Source organism: Drosophila bipectinata, chromosome 3R (assembly GCF_030179905.1).
Source record: "Drosophila bipectinata strain 14024-0381.07 chromosome 3R, DbipHiC1v2, whole genome shotgun sequence".
Lineage (NCBI taxonomy): Eukaryota > Metazoa > Arthropoda > Insecta > Diptera > Drosophilidae > Drosophila > Drosophila bipectinata.
In genome coordinates, this window is record NC_091739.1 from 27,268,795 (window position 1) to 27,288,286 (window position 19,492).

The 19,492-nt window shown below is 45.9% G+C and overlaps 4 protein-coding genes across 13 annotated transcripts in view; 2 read left to right on the forward strand and 2 right to left on the reverse strand.

The window, feature by feature from the left end:
- Bicra (BRD4 interacting chromatin remodeling complex associated protein) overlaps nucleotides 1–2,929 on the forward strand; it is a 33,679-nt gene extending 30,750 nt beyond the window's left edge. The window contains exons 6-8 of the mRNA XM_017236290.3: nucleotides 55–153; nucleotides 213–351; nucleotides 410–2,929. Coding sequence (XP_017091779.2) covers nucleotides 55–153; nucleotides 213–351; nucleotides 410–2,590 — 2,419 coding nt within the window. The 3' untranslated portion in view covers nucleotides 2,591–2,929. The remainder of the gene's footprint in view (nucleotides 1–54; nucleotides 154–212; nucleotides 352–409) is intronic.
- Nucleotides 2,930–4,679: 1,750 nt separating this feature from the next.
- Nucleotides 4,680–8,500, reverse strand: alpha-Man-Ib (alpha-Mannosidase class I b). The gene is made up of 6 exons (XM_017236293.3): nucleotides 8,115–8,500; nucleotides 7,776–8,057; nucleotides 7,124–7,613; nucleotides 6,638–6,978; nucleotides 6,394–6,581; nucleotides 4,680–6,326 (listed from the first exon to the last, which is right to left on the reverse strand). The coding sequence occupies exons 1-6, from the start codon at nucleotides 8,190–8,192 to the stop codon at nucleotides 5,672–5,674; spliced, it is 2,034 nt and encodes a 677-aa protein (XP_017091782.2). The 5' UTR covers nucleotides 8,193–8,500; the 3' UTR covers nucleotides 4,680–5,671.
- Nucleotides 8,501–9,690: 1,190 nt separating this feature from the next.
- On the reverse strand, nucleotides 9,691–19,483 carry LOC108122019 (protein RUFY3). Of its 8 annotated transcripts, none has more exons than XM_017236450.3 (6): nucleotides 18,986–19,482; nucleotides 13,829–14,262; nucleotides 13,514–13,764; nucleotides 13,044–13,458; nucleotides 11,145–11,242; nucleotides 9,691–10,627 (listed from the first exon to the last, which is right to left on the reverse strand). In XM_017236450.3, exons 1-6 carry the CDS (start codon nucleotides 19,356–19,358, stop codon nucleotides 10,000–10,002), a joined length of 2,199 nt encoding a protein of 732 aa, XP_017091939.2. In that variant the 5' UTR covers nucleotides 19,359–19,482; the 3' UTR covers nucleotides 9,691–9,999. The 8 variants fall into 8 exon arrangements, with proteins under 8 accessions (XP_017091939.2, XP_017091935.2, XP_017091937.2 ...); XM_017236446.3 differs by lacking the exon at nucleotides 18,986–19,482 and adding an exon at nucleotides 17,475–18,672; XM_017236448.3 differs by lacking the exons at nucleotides 9,691–10,627; nucleotides 11,145–11,242; nucleotides 18,986–19,482 and adding exons at nucleotides 11,838–12,758; nucleotides 17,349–18,684.
- Nucleotides 14,355–16,959, forward strand: LOC108122021 (uncharacterized). 3 transcript variants are annotated; one of them, XM_017236453.3, is made up of 5 exons: nucleotides 14,355–16,085; nucleotides 16,139–16,470; nucleotides 16,528–16,603; nucleotides 16,656–16,759; nucleotides 16,815–16,959. In XM_017236453.3, the coding sequence occupies exons 1-5, from the start codon at nucleotides 14,384–14,386 to the stop codon at nucleotides 16,860–16,862; spliced, it is 2,262 nt and encodes a 753-aa protein (XP_017091942.3). In that variant the 5' UTR covers nucleotides 14,355–14,383; the 3' UTR covers nucleotides 16,863–16,959. The 3 variants fall into 3 exon arrangements, with proteins under 3 accessions (XP_017091942.3, XP_070136903.1, XP_017091943.3); XM_070280802.1 differs by having other exon boundaries at nucleotides 16,665–16,759; XM_017236454.3 differs by lacking the exons at nucleotides 16,528–16,603; nucleotides 16,656–16,759; nucleotides 16,815–16,959 and having other exon boundaries at nucleotides 16,153–16,291.
- Nucleotides 19,484–19,492: the final 9 nt, after the last annotated feature.

The window sequence follows — 19,492 nt, forward strand, 5'->3', positions numbered from 1 at the left end:
GCAGAACTAGCAATGCACCATCTGAGCTGGAAACTAATACTCTTCTTTTCGCAGATTCGTGCGCCAGCTGGAGGTGGATCAGGAGAGCTGCCTGAAGCCGGACTATGTGAAGCCCTTCCGGACCAAAGACGAGGCAGTGAAGCGGCTGATCAGGTAAAGTGGAGACTTCATTAAGAAAGAGTATCTATTACTAAGTATCTACTATTATTCAGATATCATTGCATGCATGAGAACGATGTGGAGTTGCACTCTGACGAGGACGAGGAGTTCGAGGCCACTGCCCTGGAGTTCCAGGACAAGTTCCGACAGCTCAACGGCAAGTTCCAAGAGATCCTAATGCAGGAATCAACAGTAAGTTCTTAGCAACTAATCTCAAGGATTGTTTATAAGACACTTCCTCTCTTTTTAGCTGCCACACCGCACCTCGGAGCTGCTGCAAATGCAACAGCTGATGATCGATGACCTCAAGGGCGAAATCAACGACATCCGAACTGCAGAGAAGGAACTGGAACAGCAACTGAAGCTGGAGCAGAACAGCGAAGCCCCCTCCACGCAGGAGAGCGACGCCCAGTCCGAGGCCAAAGTCAAGGATGAGATCAAAGAAGAACCTTTTGAGAAGTCAGCCCAGTCCGAGTCGGTGGTGGACAGGTTCGATCTGCTGAAGAACAGTGCCGATGTCAACAAGGCCTTCAGCAAACCGACGCCACAGGACCACAGCTCTGCCGTCAAGCAGGAGGAGAAGAGCGGAGGTGGTGAGCCGGCAGTCAACGGAGATGGCCAGGAAAAGGAGTCTTCGAAGTTCATAAAGAAGGACTTTGATAACTTCGACATCGAGTCTGAGCTGACCACCAGCTTCATCATGAAGAAGGTGGAGCACAAGTCGGAGGCACCACCCAAGAACGTGGAGAATTGCTACCAAGAACGCAGTGTTCTGGAGCAACAGCCGTCGCAGCACCAACCACAGCAACATATCAAGGCCAATAACCTGGAGCAAGTGGACCAGGAAGACGGCTGGTACTGCCTGCAGAAGGAACTGAATCTGATGAACAATGAACCCCTGCAGCAGCAGCAGCCGCAGATGAATGGCAACCAGCATCACATGGCCATCAATCGTCCACCGCAGCAGCAGCAGCAGACATCACATTACATGGACAACTCTAACACTGGAACCATGATGAACAACAGCAACCACATTGGAGATCTGTTTCCGAACGGCTGCATCGACAAGAGCAACCAGAGCACCAGCAGCAGCAACAGCAGCTGCGCCAGCGACAACCACGGCGTGAAGAACAACTCGTCGTGCAGCGGGCAGCGGGAGCAGCCAGTGGTGATGGACGCGGAGCAGCAGAACCAGCATCCGGCGATCAGCGAGTTCTTCAGCAGCGACTCGGATGTGCAGAAGTCGGTGGAGAATCGGCTGGAGGCCATGTTCGGGGAGTCGCCCGTGCATCTGGATGTCAAGAACGGCAGCGATGCTCACGACATCGAGTCGAACCTGGACGAAATCTTCGGCGATTCAAAGTCGCCAGCCACCAACCACAAGACCAAGATGAACATGTGGGTGCCCGATGCCTCGTTCATGCAACAGCAAGCGGCGCCACAACACCAGCAGACGACCCAGTTCTCTGGCTCCCAGCAGCAGCAGCATCACATCGAGCTGAACTGCGACAACAACCCGCGCTGGATGCAGAGCATGGAGGCGCACTACAGCGACTTCATGACCACTAGCACCAGCAACGGCGAGCTTGTCAATGGAGACTCGCGCAAGCGGAGCTGGATGGGCTCGGGCAGCGACCTGGAAGACGACAACAGCAGCAAACGGCTGTGCACGGCGTCCTCGTCGTCGTCCTCCTCGCCAATGTCCTCCCAGCAGCAGCAGCAACAGCAACATGTGCCGGTTCCACTCTTGGATGCTGACATGCTGCCCACCGGCTTCCCGCAAATGCTGATGGACCAGCAGCAGCACCAGCAACAGCAGCAGCACAACTTCACCTACGGCAACATGATGGACCAGCAACAGCAGCAGCACCCCCAGCAGCAGCACTTCCAGCACAACATGCAGCACCAGATGCAACACCAACAGCAGCAGCAAATGCAGGTCAACCACATGGGCGGAGCTGCGGGGGCCGAGTACGATGACGACATCAGCAGGCATGTGGCCAGCGCCATCGACAGCATTCTAAACCTGCAGAACAGCGGCGACTCCCTGCAGTTCTCTCTGGGATCCATCCTGGGAGACAGTATTCTGGAGGATCAGAGGCAGCCGGGTAACTTGGCGAGCTGCCAGCAGGAGCAGATGGTGAATCAGCGACGCCGGCAGATGGGCGACGAGATGAACGACTGCCTGATCAGCGGCGGTGGGTCGGGAGCGGGCAGCAGTAGTCTTCTGCTCGAGCACCACCACCAACAGCAGCAGCAGCAACAGCACCAGATGATGCAGGGTCACCAGCAGCAGGCGCAGCACATGCAACACCATCACCACCACCAGAACATGCAGACCATGTCCCAGTCCCAGGCGCAGCATCTGGGCCAGCTGAATGACTTCAGCTGCGGCCTGGACGACCCAGTCAAGTCGATCATGACGTCCTGACTTGGAGTAGGAGTTCCAGCGACCGCGTCGGCGGCAGAGAACGCCTCCAACAGCTTGATCCTAGAGTTTAACGCCACCACACTGTGAAAGGCGGCGGAGAGACACGAGTCCCAATTGTATAGCGAACCGAATTAGTTTTCCCGATTTTGATATTGTTTACCCCCTTGAGTACAACCTTTTATTAGACCTTAGCATAAATTGTTTTTAATTATTGTTTGTATTGTTTAGTCCAATATTTGTACAATGTTTTAAGCCACCTTCCGATTATCCAATTAATGCCCAGAGAAGTGGGAGGAGAGAGAGTAGTAGCAGTGCGACAGATCCCCAATAAAGCCAAGAGAGCAATTGACGTGGTGAATTGAAAACTAAACGACGAATAGCATCAAATGCTTCTCATAACATGAGTTACCCTAAATCGAGAGAACCTAATTAATTACAGTAACTAAGTGAACGGAGAGCCCTAGACAATTTATTTAAATGAAACCAAGAAATGTACGTAAGAGTGGTTGAATCACGCGCACAGGATAGGGAATACGAATCGGTTGTATAATTCATAATTAAGTTACTTGAAGCAATTCTGAGAAACAATTCAAATCATGTTGCCAATTTTGTTGTCGATGGAATATCAGACAGAGCAATTAAGCCGCATCCGATCGATTTATACAATTCCAGATAATATATATATATATAGGTATATATATTTATTGTAAATAGTTAGAGCATGCATCAGATTCAGTCATGAACTGTCCGAGGAGATTGAGGATTATATATATATATATATATAGCTAAGCATTTTTAAAGAGGAGAGAGGTGGATATCATTTAAAGCGCTTTACGTACGACTGCTTCTGATATTACAGACAAACCTAAAGAACCTAAAACCTAAAACCTAAACATAATAAACCTATTGACGTGCTCAATTCGAGAGTAAAGAATTTTCGGCATAGCTACGGGTGTCATTGGAAAGAATATGCAAAGATCTTAGGGATTAACGAGTACCAACTATGGCAAACTACGAAGCAAACCAAAAGCAGTTCAAAAATCACAATTTTAGCCAATTTAGTTTAAACATTTATAAATTATTAAATCTAAATATAATATCTTATACACTTAACCTGGATCGATTGAGAGGCGATTTGAGGCGTCGATTAAAGGACGATAATGCAGGAGAAACCACAAAAGCAAAAACAAAAATAATTAACGAATCGTATCAATTGTATCTTGATCTTGCGACAAATCTGACTTGTGATTTGTGCCACGTTTTAAATATAGATGTCTGACTAGCTTGTAAACCTACATAATAAATACGATTTAAATCTAAAACAAAGCCCCCCACTCAGTAAGTCCCTACCGCAGGTCGCGGTGTTTGGTGTTTGCATACCAATTACGATACTAATACTTTAATACCACCACTAACAAACAAACAAACCAACAAACATACGAGAAACAAACACAACAAACTACACACACAAAACCTACTACAATACGTACTATCGTGGACGGATTGCTTGTATTACGCGTAGTCAGTAAGGGAACTTCAAGAGGTACCATATTTTAAGAAGTGCTTCAGGCCACGCATCCATGACCCCCTAACCCCATCCAGATCCCAGATCTCCCCCTCATCCCATAGCCTGCGTCCCGTATGAGTAGCATGATCTTGAACCTTTGTTTGAAACTTTCTAGTTATTATTCAAAGACAAATAACGCTCGTGTAAAAAATGTACATGTAATAGCATAATTTAAGTTGGCAATCCAAAACTGAATAAATGTAAATCTATGAATAGATTATTTATGAGAGGAACTGTTTTAAGTTGTATTTAGAGAACGAAATCGAGCTCAGATATCGGAAGGCGCCCCCTTCCCACATCACCTTTTCCAACCCAGCCAGCCAGCCACACCACAGATCCACAAATCGCAGTGTCATTTCAATTGTTCAGCTAAATGTGTCTAAATGTAATTTAACATCAAATGAAAACTAAAGATTTTTAAACAAAACATTGTGAGTTTTAATTAATAAATATAAAAAGAAAAAACAAAACAAAAACATCATCATAGGGAGAGAGAGACAGAGCAAAGCAAAAGAAACAACTTTAATATTTGATAGTTTATTAAGCCCATCCATTCATAGTCGTCATAAACATTAAGTAAATAAAAACCAATACAAAACGATTCAAAATAAATCTCACTGAAACGCAACAAAAACCGAAAAAGCCCAACTGAAAAACGGAAACTAAATAAATGGAAATGCAATCAAAGTTCATGCATTGGCGTTTGTACTGGGAAAGAGAAAATGTTCTTAGGCAAATAAAGAAAAATTCCATACAATTTTAAAAACTATTGAATTTTATTATCGGTTCTCCTCTTCTGATGCAGGTAGGTTTGCATACCCACAGCATTTGCAATTGTGAGATTCCTTCGTTTCTGCGTAGCTCACACAAATCAACTTTGTGCCGAGCGCAACTGAGTTTCTAATCAATATCTTTCTAACATAAACATACACATTCAACTACAAGGATAAAACCTGATGTTTGGCTCTATTAATGCTAGCGGATAATGAGATTTGTTAGCAATGGCCCAATATCAATTTACGGGTATGTGCTTAGAGTAGAAAATAAATAATTACAAAGTAAAAGTTATCAGTTCGCAGGATATTTTACAGCCAACCACCGTCGTTGGCATTGAAATGGTGTTTACATTAATCCCTAGAATAGATCGATTTTTGTCTACATTGAATTGTTGGGGTGGGAAAGAAATACATTACAATTTCTAATGAGGTTAGGTAAGTAGATAGTTTGGGAAATTAAGAACAGACTTGAAGCTTAGAGCTTTTTTCAATAGAACATCACCCCTACGAATTACAAATGAACTACAAACTGGACAAATCGACCCATCCCAAGGTTGGGCATTGCTTCATTCGATTGACCAACTGAGCTTAGCCTAACCCTAAGCTTAGTATTTGGCATTTGCGCTAAAGTACAAGTACAAGTAAAACGATTGTTGCAGCCTAAATTTGCCGACAGCGTTGTTTCCATTTGCCCAACTAGGTTGGGCCGACCTCGTGTTGGAGTCGCTTATAAGTTAGTTAAGTCTTGAGCGAATAGACCGGCAGTGGATGGCCCTCCGAGTTGAAAACCCATTGCTCCAGGTCGATTTCCTTGCGGTTGTCGCTGAACAACAAGTAGAAGTACTTCAGAGTTTCGCTTAGCCAGAAGCTCTCCATCAGATCACGCATGCGTGTGTTTTGAGCGTTTTTAACGTTGCCCAGCGAGGTGTAACCAGCATTGACCTTTGTGTGGGTCTCAAATGCCTGGAAGATGGTCCAGCCCATATCCTGGTAAGTGCGGTTGCCCGTCAGGGCATAGAAGTAATAGAGACTCTCGATGAATTCCGGCCGCAACAGGTTGTGGGCATCATTCGGTTTCACATAAATATCCTGATCGTCCTTTTCTGTGAGCGCAAAGTAGGATATTTCGGCCGCCAAATGGGTGGGATTCATCATGTACGTTTGATAGCAGGTGTCCATCAAGTCCCTTGCGAGTATCAGATGCGAATCCGGCATGCCGTTTTGGTGACCCAGCAGCAAAGTTCCCGGCAGGTAGCACGTCAGATGATCCATTTTGGGCTTGAAATCTTTGCCGTTAATGAGTTCGCCAATGTAGACCCAGTGCTCGCGGGGAGTCCGACGCATCAACTCGGTTAGCACTCCGTCAATAGCTTGCATGTAATCCAAGATAAGACTGAAACAAGCAGAGGATTGGTTTAAGTTTAGTTCCTAATTAGTGCACTTTTCTAAGCACTACTCACATGTCATTATCTTTGCGGCCTGTTTGAATCCATTGCTTCAGTAGATACTCATAGTAGGAGTCACCACGCGCTCCCAGCGAAATAGTTGCATAGTTCCGGAATGTGCCTGTATTGGCATTGATGAATATGGGCACTAGTCCGTGTTTTTTATCGAGTTCATGCACTTTTTCATTAACAGTGTGGGCGACCTACAAATTTTAAAGATATTTATACGAATTCTAAGATATATAATCATAGTTCTTACTTGTTCATATATTGAAACGTTTGTAGAGCGACTTAAATCACGGAACTCCAGCTGAATGGTGGTTACCTCGCTGGTGGAACTGTCGGGCGACCACTTCGGGGAGTGGGCTGAGAGATCGCCGAGATTTACATCCGAATAGGGAATACCCGAAGGAGACGAAAAGGCAGGCAACAAGCGATTGCCCAACTCGGATGCCTTGGCCAGGAACATTGTATCGCCACTTAGATGATAGGCAGACAGGAGTCCACCAAGCACTCGAATGGTTACCTCGAAGAGATTTACGTCACGCTTGGTATCAAAGCGCAATGAATTTTCCACCCAATCGCGGGCCTCTTTGAACTCTGCATAGAAAAGTGATAAAATGAGTGATACTAGGCTGGATATCAAAGACAATACAATAGATATCAAGTAAGTAAACAACTTTTCATTTCTGGCATTCTGCTCAAAAACATTCTTGCTTATTTGAACAGCTTTAACAGTACTCACCATCATCTAGTCCCATTATATACATGGTATCTAAAGAATCAACAATGCTCAGACCTAGGCCGAACCATTCATGAGAGTACTGCGAGATGGGTTTCAGGTTGTCATGGCCCCAGGCGTACTTCTTGTAGCCTGCCCAGGAGTGCTTAAAGGCGGCCACCACCGCCGATTGTCGCTCGTTGGAAGCTCCATGGAAGTGCTGACCCTTCGCCAGGAGAGGACGAATCTTGTGCAGATGCTCCTTAAAACTAACACCTCCAAGATTCAGCGGATTCTTGATAGCCAGGTCGAGTTGCTCCTTTTCGCCCAGCGGTTCACTTGGCTGCTGGTCAAAGGGTTCCACATTGTTAAGAATATCAATGCCACCTAGATCCTGATCCTTGGTATTGTCGGGTGCCGGCAAGGCCACAGCATGTGGAAGGTCAACCGCCACCGTCTCCGGTAGCCGGACGACGTTCTCGGCAGAGTTCGCTTCGGCGTACGCCTCATTAAACTGAAATTGATAAATATCGTTAACAAATTAAAAGGAAATATGAAATAATAAATCAAAGACCAAAATAGGCACTGTTATCTTAATGGCCCAATAGCTTATTGAACGCCGAGTGCCGTGACAATTAAGTACTTATCAATTATGTTTATAGACCCGGCCACTTACCTTATCATTTTCCACCTCCCGACGGATCGTCTGCTTATCTTCCAAAACCGAAGCCGGGGGAGCAGGCGAGGCTTCGGCTTGGTCCTTGTCTTTTGAGGGGTGATGGTGTGGATTCTGTTGCCGCATATGATAGGACGCCACCATGGGTAGCTTTTCCTCCGAGTCCTTGAGACTGGAGGCCATCAGCTGATCGCCACTGAGGCATAGAAGTACCGTCACACAGAAGGCTGTTATGCCCAAAATAATGAGATTACGCTGACAACGCGGCAGCTGATTCCAAGCCTAAAAAAAATGGAATGTGAAAGTGTATGTTTTGAGCCTCTCCGGGCCAATTTTTACCCGCCGTAAGCTCTTCCTGCCCCGCTCATCAACAGAGCCCGTCGGAAGTGTGAGTGTTATGTGACCGCCGTCCTTCATGGCTCCGCTCCAAGTACTGCCGAGCTCAGAATATGAGCTGCTGTGGTTTTACTGTGATAAGTTGGAATGTGGGAAATTCCACAACATTCGCTTCGAATAAAAATCGATGCCTGTGTAATCCGCCGCCAACGAAGTGGGTTCCTGCTAACTAGGCCGCGGGTAATCCAGCCACCGGGCCGCTTCACTTCTTAAACATAGCTAAAAACCTACAACTATAAAACTAAAGTGTATTTGTTCGGAGGACTCTACGAAAATTACAAATAAATTCTAAAATTATTACTGCGAGAGCTGCATGGCTAAAGACTATCGATAGGCAGGGCTGCAACATTTACGATGTCTTCACCTAATTATCGATACTCCGCTTAAAAAGTAACGAAAAATTCAAAATCTGGAAAATGAGTTCTTCAAATCATCTAATAATTATTAAAGCTCTCCTTTTTTAATATTTTTTCTTTGTTTTTCTTAGTAACGCGTTGGAATATCTTGCCTGGGCAGATGGTGAATTTGAATTGTTTCTATCACAATTTGTATCCAAGTATTTGCAGGTCGTAGACTATTTATCTTGGTGGTTCTCAGAAAAGAGTATACATAGATAACTTTTTGCTCCAATTTGTTTTGCAAATATCTTTAAAAAAAAATCATTTATTGATAAGATACAAATTAGACCGACGGAATCATCGGGTACATGCATTTATTAAACGAAAGTAGTTACTCTCATTGTCGCTTTGAATTCGAATATTAATATTATTCTATTTTTATTATTTTTATAATTCAGAATTTTATTTTTTTTTTTTTTTCTAACTTAAAGCTTCAAACTGCATAAAAATATTGTTCAAATCGCATAATACAATTTTGGGTTCATTTGTGGCCAACAATATGAGGATACCCCTTTGAAAAATGGAAAAAAACAGGTCATATTTTAGTTGGTCAGTTTTAGTTGGTCGAAGTTATAAGACCGGGAAGGCATAACATTCTTCGATCCGACAAGGATAAGCCAAGTTATAGCTATTTCCCTGAAAATTATCGAGGCGGAAAACCTCTTGACCAAGTTAAGACAGTTGATGGCCAAAATATCATATTTTAAGTCGGTTTTTACTAAATATTTTAGCCATTTCGTAACGGATATCGAAAAGGAGTACCATTTACGTTTCAGGGAACTTAGTATCGTCGAACTGCATCAAAATATTGTTTAAATCGCAAAATAAAATTTTGGTCTCATTTTTGGCCCAAAATATAAGGATACCCCTTTAAAAAATTGAAAAAATCGGGTCAGATTTTAGTTGGCCAGGCTCATTTTTGGCCAAAAATATGAGGCCAAATAAATATGATACCCCTTCGAAAAATTAAAAAAATCGGGTCAGATTTTAGTTGCCCAGATTTTGATTGAAAATGATGCTATGCCTTTCGGGACTGCAACAATAATATGAGATCCTGCAAAATATTAATAAATAATAATAATTAGTCCCCGTAATCACTCGTTAATAAAACAGTAAATGGCTTAAATCAATACGTTTAATATCAGCTTGGACCTTTGACACATTATTTTTAATAGGAATAAAGTAATGAAGTCATTTTAATAACGAAACTGGTTCAGTTTACATTCGCATTCGTTGTAGTTAACATTTGTTTCGAGAACTCAAATACATAATACATTTAAACAGGAATTAAAAGTTGTCCAAAGATAACCCTTCAACATTAATTTCGGGATATAAGAATAGCAGTATTGCATAGTATTGCCGGAGGACTATATTCCGCTTCTATGACATCCATTCGGACACATGGGTGTTCAACACACACATGTCCATTATTATCGTTTGGCGTAGCAGGCGTTACACACCCGCACCGTCTTGCCCTTCTGGCCCTGGGCATTGAGCATTGGAAGGGTGTGGTCCGAGCAGGCCTTGCAGAAGATCTCCCCGCAGCTCCGGCAGTGATGCTTGCGTCGCGTCAGATTGAACTCCCGCTCGCAGGCTGTGCAGTGAGTGGCAATGTTGTCCGGTGTCCAGATGCTTGGAGTGTCCACGCCCTCAACCGTGGCCTGCAGAGACTGGGCCGAGCCTGAGAGTAGCTGGCCGCGAAGGCGCTCCTGATCCTGCATCTCCGATACCTTCAGCCTGCTCACACTAAGCTGAATGCCCAGCTCCTCCAGAGTGGTTTGTGCCTCGGACCACTGAGTTCGAGCCTTTTCCAGATCAGCCTTCAGTTTGTTATTTCGCTCCTTCTCCTCGGCCAGCTCCTTGAGACAGCTCTGCAGGGAAGCTATTTTCTCTTTAAGCTTCAACTCCTTTTCCTGCAAGGATATGCGCCATTCCCGCTCGATTCGGTTTTCGGCCTCTGCCCGCGCCGCTCGCTCCTCGCTGGCAGTCACCTGTGTGGTTAGGGTTTGTGACGTGTTCTTTAGGATCTCACCCAGGTTGCTCTTGTCGTGGTTCCATCTATACAAAAAATATACAAGAGAAATTGATAATATATTTGCTATTTCACAAAAGTATCTTAATGAGAAGATTTCCAAGCTTGTCCGAATAATTAATAAATATTTTAGAACCCCTATTGCATTTCTTGATATAGAAACTATAATCTGGATTATAAAACAATAGAAAAAATGAAATGAATAAATCAGGAACTTATTACCCTCAAGTGCACAATTGTACCCGGATTCTATGAACTAGTCCAAACAATACAGACCCCCGAAAAAAGCCAAGACATATCTTAGTTTCCCCCTGATTTATATGAGATTTCTTTGTCAATATATATCTTCTTTGACTATTTTTTTTCTTCAATAAAGCTCCTATGGATATACTATTTATAAGAAATCTATGTGAAGTTCTGAACTCGATCAAGCTATAAGTTCTCTATATCTTATCCTATAAAGATGAAAGATCCTGAAGTTCTTCCAATACCTCTGACTAGACCCCATTCCCAAATAAAGTAAACCCCATGCAGGCATCTTACTTCTGCTCCAGCTGGGCAATAATATTGCTCATTTCCTCCTTCTGGAGCTCCAGTTTGTCCATCAGCTCGGTTTTGTGCGTCAACGATGCCTTGCAGTCCTGCCAACGAAGAAAATAACAGATGTACCAGCGTTGAAAATATCCTTTATTGAAATGACATTGTTAGTCGTGAGATAAATGAAAAACTGCGGGTTGGGATTAGTTTTATTTTTGTTCTGGGATCTATTTCAGAGTAGAATAAGAGTAATATAGGCTGATGCTCCAACGCGTGTATAGTTACAGTTTTACAGATAGATTCATATATTCCATATAGTCTCAATATTTATTTATATAATTACAATACTTGTATTTGACTAGGCTGAGTGTATAATTACAATATAAGCGGTTGCGTGGGTATTTCATATGTACATACATATGTATAATAAACATCTGAAGCCTCCTAATCGCACTATACATATATACATACATACGTCTTGTTTTCAATATAATCTTGACTATAATCTCGAATATGATCTCAGTATACGGGGTCTCTGGGTACATAATTAAGCTAACAGTATGGTTACAATGATAATTTAAAACCTTTAACAATTTCATTATTGCTATTCTCTAAACTTCTAGAGGATCTGGTCTAGGAGAAGTCAAGGCATTCTATATGGTACACAGATGGTCTATAGGGCTTTAAAATTGTGATAAGCATTCGCTTTAATATATCCTTGAGGCACCTTGACATGGACTTTGAGTGCGAGTCTAGGTCTGAAGGAGCGATAGGGGCCGGTTACATTTTTTATTTGAAATTAAGATGGAAGTAGGTATTTATTACGATGCTTATTATTATCCAGATGAAAACTATTTTATTTATTATGAGAAACAAGTTAAGGAGCTTCAATCCGGTAAACATTAAATATAAATGCATAATTTTGACGATTTAGGCACTAAATTAATTTCATAATGCTTTAAACCTTAAACTTAACTTTTAAAATGGGGATCTCTGGTAATGAGTTCAGATTGTTAATTGAAAAAATCCATATCTGGCCGGTTCAACAGAGAATCTTATGCTACAGTCATTACAGAGTATTTAGGTATCGGCTGGAGATTTCTGCTCCCGACACAAGACATAGTCGCTTTGGGATCCATCGCCTCCAAAGTGCTGGGTCACTGCCGACGCCGCTTCGGCCAACTCATCGTTCAGCGACTTGGCGGATGTGGGCGTCTTGGGCTCCTTGCCATCTCCTGGGGGATCCTGGGGTATCGGGGCATCCGGCTGACGTGGGGATTTCCTGTACTTGCTAGGATCGAATGGCGGAAAGGGATCCATCTTGAGGTGAAGCCGCTTCATGGGTGGGCCAGAGTCATGTTTGTGCTTCTTGGTGAGCGCCTCGAACTTCTCCAGATTCTGCTGTCGCCGCGTATTGGGTGACCGATCTCCGCCAACGGCTCCGCCCCCAGCTCCAGCCCCTGACCCGGCACCCGGTCCATGGTGGTGGTGCTGCTGCTGCTCGACAAGCTTCGATTCGTACTTCTTTTCTAGCGATTGTAAAATGTTACCAATTTGTGAGGCTTTCGTTTGCAGGCGCGATACCATCTCGCCCTTTTGTGTGAGTTCATCTTCACATTCCTGGTTGAATTTTAGACGGGGATTATGTTTTGACTTGACTTTTCAGCTTTCAGCCGAATTGCTTAAAATTAATGATTAAATCATAAAAAAACAAACTTAAGTTTAAACCGAAAACGAAAGAGAAACTAAAGGTACAGACCAGATGAGTGGATGAATGTGGGCAGATGAGTTGTGAGTGTAAGAATGAAGGTTAAGTCGGTTTGTTAAAAAAGGGAGTATATCATGGCATATACATTTTTTTACAAATCGACCCAACCAGATGATATGGAATGTGATAATACCCACCTGGAGCTTGCGATACATTTCGAGATTAATCTGCTTGATGTCGTCCAGTTGGCGGCGCAGGGAAACTATCGTGTCCTGCTTCTCGTGTATGTCCTTCTCCAGCAACTTCATGGCCATGTCCGACTCCGCCTTGAGGGACACCTGCAGCTTCAGTTCCTTTTCCAGTTCGCTGTTTTTGCGTCGCTCCACGACCAGCTCCTCGACAGCCTTTTCCTTCTCCTTCAGCTTTTCTTTGTCCGAGGAGCCACCCGACCCAGTGGAGACGTTGTCACCTCCCTGAGAGGACTGACGCATGGCCTGGTTCTCGGCCTGAAGAGCCAGCAGACTATTCCGAGCTATGGCCAAATCCTCTTTCATCAGAGCATTTGTGGTGGTCAGAGATTCCACTTTGGCCTGAAGGTTGCCCACCGTGGCGCTAAAAATAGAAACGAGTTTACAAAAATCCTCAAACGATGGCCTTGGCAACGCACTTGAGGTGCCTGTTGAGCTCCTCGATGTAGTTTTTCTGGTCCAGAACGGCAATCATGTTGCCCTGCCCAGTGGCGTCCAGTAGGGCAGGCGGGGCACTGTCCTCCGGCGCCGCATCCGCGTTCCTGGAGCTAGAGCGCAGGTACAGCGAGAAGTCAATAACGCCCTGCTGCGAGTCCAGATCCTCCTCCTTCACGCAGAGATTGCAATCGATCACATTCAAGCCCACCAGGATGCCCATTATCACAACGATCTGCTCGAAGAACGAAAGGGTGGTTTAAACAAGTGAATATCCCGTGATAGTGTCGTATCCTGACCTCGTCGCTCATCATGAGCGCATGTGGCTCGTAGTACTCGTACAGGGAATCCTCCCGGTGCTCGATTAGAGCCTGCAGGTAGTCCGATAGCTTCTTCTGCATCAAGGCGATCCTCAACCAAGCCCGAGCTCTGCCTATGTGGGTGCGTACGGTGGGTAGATCCCTGACGCTGGCCGTGATGTCCTGCGCCTCCGGACAATAGTGTTCGACGCTCTGCAGCAAATCCCACAGCTCCTTTCGCGGGCCGAGGAGGCCCTTCTTCGGACGCAGGCCATGGCCCAGGACGTGCTCAATGACGATGAAGAAGTGCTGCAACGGCAGGTGGTCGGAGTCCAGCATGCGACCGTATCGCAGCGACTGTTCCAACAGCTCCTTGACCACCAGCTTGCAGATGTTGACCAGGTTGCTGCGCTCTATTTCCGCCGTGTCCCGAGCTGCAAAATGACCAAAAGGGAGCACCAATGCATCCACTGGTTAGAGCAGGATTGTGTGATGGCTCGGCCAGCGCCGGCTTTTGCTTCAAAACTTCAACTGACAACTCTGATTAACCGAGTAATGAACTTTTATGTGCTCTACTGGCTGATGTTTTTTCTGGCGCCCGGGGGCTGTCCTATCTATAGTATCGACCTGTCCACGCTGGAGGTGCAGAGCAGCGACTTTCAGAACGAGCTCACCCTGCAATCGATGCTCAACTCGGAGCTGCGTCAGTACCGGAATGGCCTCAACAAAAGGCTGACCGAGATGCCTGTGAGTTTCAACCAACATACCGATCCTTCCGCATCCCGGAAACATCCCTTTGAAACGGATATGGATTTGGAGCACGCGGAATGGCTTCTGGACACCCAACAACTGACAAGCGGCGATAGATGTGCTAAGGAGTCGGATTCGGATTTCCTGGGAACGAATCTGTTCAATGGCCCCGAAAAGCATTGCTTCTCCACGGAGGACATAGCTCTGATGTCCGCCCGCAGGGACTTTGAACTCCTGGTGCCGAAGTCCTTTCCCAACCTCTGCATGGTCAGTGACAACGTGGTGGCCATGCTGGTCAAGTACTTCAACACGGTGAACCAGATTGTCAAGAAGATGTCGGACATCGAGACACGACGAGTCCTGCAAAGGGCCTTTTACGATGCCCTGGGCGGCTACCTTCGTTTCTACCTGGTGCCGGCGGCTCAGATGTCCTTCTATGCCGGACATCTCAAGCTGAATACGGTGGACCGCCTGGTGAAGCTCTACCGGCAATGCCGCATGGCGCTCAACACGAATGGGAATGGATGGCGATCGCCCAGCAAGGAGCTAGTGAATCAGTTTCTAGCGGCCAAAGTGGAGCCTATGAAAATGCCAAAGTACAGTCGCTGCGAGGACGATGCCTCCAGCTGCGCTTTCCTCGATCAGACTCTGATCCAGGTGGCGGATCAAGGCCAAATGATTGTTCCAGTGCCCTCCCTGGAGCCCATGGACGAGGACGGCTACCTGACTAACATCTGTCTGCCCTTCAGGAAAAAGCGCATCTACAACCTGCGTGCTCCCAGCTCCGCCTTCATCGTGATGAGGTTCTTCGAAGCCCTGACCAACTGCCACCGATTCCAGGGCGTTAATCAGGTCGAGTACAATCGCAAGCTGCTCACCTGGATTCACGAAAACCTCCAGCTCCACTACGCGGATGGCCAATTCTATCCAGGACTGGGGGGTATCTTGCAAATCGAAGCGACTATTCTTAGTCAGAAGGAGCAAGAGGAGCCTGAAGTGGAGTGTACGACCGAAACGGAGGACCATGCTAAAGAACCCGAAACGAAAGAGGCGGAGATGGATACCTCGCCCAGTGAGGACTCCCGCAAGCTGAGTCGCTCTGCCAAACACTGGAGGATGGAGGAGAAGCGCGAACAGGAACAGGGAGATAGGTACCATACCCAAGAGTATCGAAGTGGCATCAAGGGAGAGGAAGAGTCATTCGCGACCACCCTGGAAGCGGAGGAGTGCCGGGAGTGCGACAATGATGAAACCTTGATCTGGTGCATTGCCGCCTTCTTGGCAGTGCTTCTGCTCCTCATCCTTTTCATCATCTGCTGCTGCATGCGAAAGGGCAGAAAGAAGAAGCCCGTGGATGAGGAGGCGGCCCAAGAAAAGCCCAAAAAGAAAAAAGAGGAGTACCATGAGGAGAAGCCGCCCGAGGAGCCAAAACCTAAAGAGAAACGAAGGGAACGTTCCTACTATTCTGTATCCAGTCGCCTAAGTGGGAAATCGCATTCCGGAGATCGTAAGTCTCGAAAATATTCTGTTTTACCTTCTAGAAACCCCTTATTGTTGTAGCAAACGGACCCCAGACCTCTAGCTCCTCGATGGCCTGCCAGTTTGATCGCAAGTGCCTCCCCTTACCCTGCCTCACTGCAAAGGGTGATGCCGCCACGAAAGTAGTCCCATCGTTTATGTCCACGGACTCGTCGCCGCGCAGCATGCTCCGATCTCCGCTAAGGCAGTCGCCAGTACGATCTCCCTTGATGTCAACCCACTCGGAATATTTGTCCAACAGCGATAGCGATGCAATGCCCAGGGAGAGGGAGAGAAAAGTGGAAAGGGTCCATGGGGTGGACTCTAGACAACAGCTCGGTAGGAAGGATCTCAAAAAGACCAGGAACAGAGAGGTGGGTCTTTCTTTTTTATCAGAAAGTTTGTAGACTACTAAGATTCCTAATCTTTAGAAGTCTGGAAGCTCAGAAGACAGGAAGATGGAGGATAGTTCCCCAGAGAGGCGAAGACCTAGCCGTGTGAGAATAGGTAAGTCATACTCCTCCCAAATCCACATCATTTTCAATCCTTCACCCAAAAGCTGAAACAGACGACTCTGCCGAAGATCGTAATCCGGTTAGGAAACCAAGTCGGCAAAAGGCCAAGCCCAAGGAGGACAAGACCAGACTTAGGGGCGGCAGTAATGTGAGATAATTAATTTAATTGAGTTCGAAAGGAAACTGATTAGTGTCTTCCACAGCCCGATAAGGATTCACCCAGTTGGGAGACTATGTACGGGGACAGCTAAGGACGAGGGGTCCACCTGTTTGTTGGAGTTTGTATTGTGTTGAGTTGAGTGTATATTTTGTTATATGAGATAGAATAAACCCAGTTTAGAGAGTTAACGCATCGAGACGAGGGTGCAGGCAACGAAAGGTGCAACAATGCAAAAGAGGCATGCAAATCAAAGATAAGATAACACAGGTCTGGGAAAAATAAGGACCAAGGGGGCCAGAACATACTTGGGTTAAGAGACTAAAGGGGTTAAGAGATAAAACACAAGTTTGTAGCCTATTAGGATTATAATCAACATAAGAAATGATAGAAAACTATAATAATTTTGTAATCAGATCGGTCCTTTTTCTGATATGTTCTGGACTCAGTTTGTACCTCAATTTTCCACGACCTGTGCCATCCTCTCCAATAATCAGATGATGGTCAGATAATGAGAAATCAAGAGAAACTACAAAGTAGAAGCGTGCTAAGGCAACAGAGGCAACAAGAAGCGACCTACAGAGATGCGACCACTCGGCGAAGAGGCCGACACTCTGGTGCTGCGACTGGGAGGCGAGTGCCGAGGTGCCGCTGTGGACCATGTCGCACAGTCGACGGCCGATAAGGTTTTCAATTGCCATAATACCATTGTCCGTGATGTCCAAGGCGCCGCCACCGTTGCTCCCGGTGGACAGGCCCGAGAACCGTTTGCTGTTTCGCTTGCTGGAGTTGGAACTGCCGGTGCTGAAGTTACCGGGTCCACTGCCGGTGTTACCCGGGGCGTCTGTGGTGTGTTGGCCCGCCTGCTGACCGCCAGTTCCACCGGCAACATCAATGTCCTGCAGCTCCTTGAGGCATAGCCACTCGCCGTCGACGGATACCCGGAAATTGCAAAGGTAAATGGTGTCTTGGACTCCGCCAGCCAGTTCCTCGCTGGTATTGGCATGCGAGGCTTTCGGCAGGGCAATAGTGTTGCTATTGTTTGTCTGATGTTGCTGCTGTTGTTGTGGTTGTTGCAGTTGCTGGGGTTGCTGCTGCGACTGTGACGGTTGCTGTTGCTGCTTTGCGTTTTGAGGTTGCACTTGTTGTGGGGGTGGATTCTGACCCTTTTGCGACTTGGTCGCTACCGCCCTGGTTGTTGTTGTTGTTGTTGCTGTTGCCGATGACGAGGACTTTGCAGACTTGCCAACTTGTTGTTGCAACGCCTGAGGCTCCTTCTTGGCGGCAGCAGCTCCCGTTCCTGCCAACGATGACGTCGTGGTCTTCAGTGTTGGCGCTTTCGCTGCACTCCTTAATGGCTTCGAGCTGCTGGCACTGCCACCAGTTACAGTGCTGCCCGACTTGAGGCGACTGCTGCCACCACTGGTGCTGCTGCTGCTGCTAATATTGTTGTTATTCGCAGTCGACAGCCTTGTCTTCTTCGTATCTTCGACGAGTCCTCGCATTTTGCAAAGGTTTCTTCCGTTCTCTGGACGTGCGTAGTGGCGCACGAATACGTTGCGGGGGCGTCCGTTTTACGTATGGGGAATTGACCATAAAAATACACATACATATGCATCGATATTAGCGGATAATTTATTTCGATTTCTTTCGTTTCCGTTGAAGCTGCCTTTACCTGTCCTTTGACGGGGGTGAGTGTGTTCCTTGGCCACCTCTTTCTAAGAGGTATCCTTTTTAGAAAATTAACTTAATAACTGAAAGTATACGACCCTACGATGTTGCACCGATGTCCTGTTGTGTACGCGTTGAGTAAGACTGGCACAAAATTTTTTATCCTATTGATTTGTCAAGTATGCGGAGCTTTTGAACTTTCACGGAGCTTTTTTTAGCGGTACTCGCTTGTGCACCACCGTTATTCAAATATTGGAAATATCTGGTCCCTCTTATTTTACTCACTTGCATTTATTTAAAAGTTTCAATTTCTAAGTTTAGTTTATTTTTAGTGTAATTTTTTATTAATTTATTTCGCTTGGTTTTACTTAGAATTGCTTAAGCTGGCACTTAATTGATAAGAACATTTGAAAGTCAATTTAAATGATTCAAAACTTGGTTAAAAATAGCACCGCAAATTCCATTGCAACAAGTGAGCATTAATATCACGTTGCGATAAGAAACTTCATAACGTCATAGGAATATATTTTTTTTGGAAAAACTCACCGCGTTTCATTCTTTTGGCCAAAATTTTGGATGGCGATGGCACACCCGCATCCCCAACTGACTCAGGAATTGGCTGAGTTGGCGGAGTAGAGTTCTCTGGATACGGGTAGGTTGTAGTACCGTCGATTATCTCGGAGGCTGACGCCGCAGCAGCTGCATTGGAAAACTGCGTGGAAATGTGGCTAAAGATCTGAGAGGAGATATTCTCAGTGCGTCGGAAGGTGTTGCGCAGCCGCTCAAACGAAGACCCGGAAGACGCCACAGTAGGAGATCCAGCAGGGGGCGGAACCAGAGTCGAGGCACTTGGAGATTGTGAGAGGGATTGGGAGTCATCGCTCCTCTCGCGGCGAACCAGCAAGTCGTCCGTGCTCATAGCAAATCACTCAGGTTAGCAATCAACCGCTCACATAAATCCGCGCGTTCGAATATAAACTATTTTCGGTTATTGCACTGCGATACGGAGTAAACAAGAAGCTTTGTTTGTCAATACAAAAATGAAACAGCTGT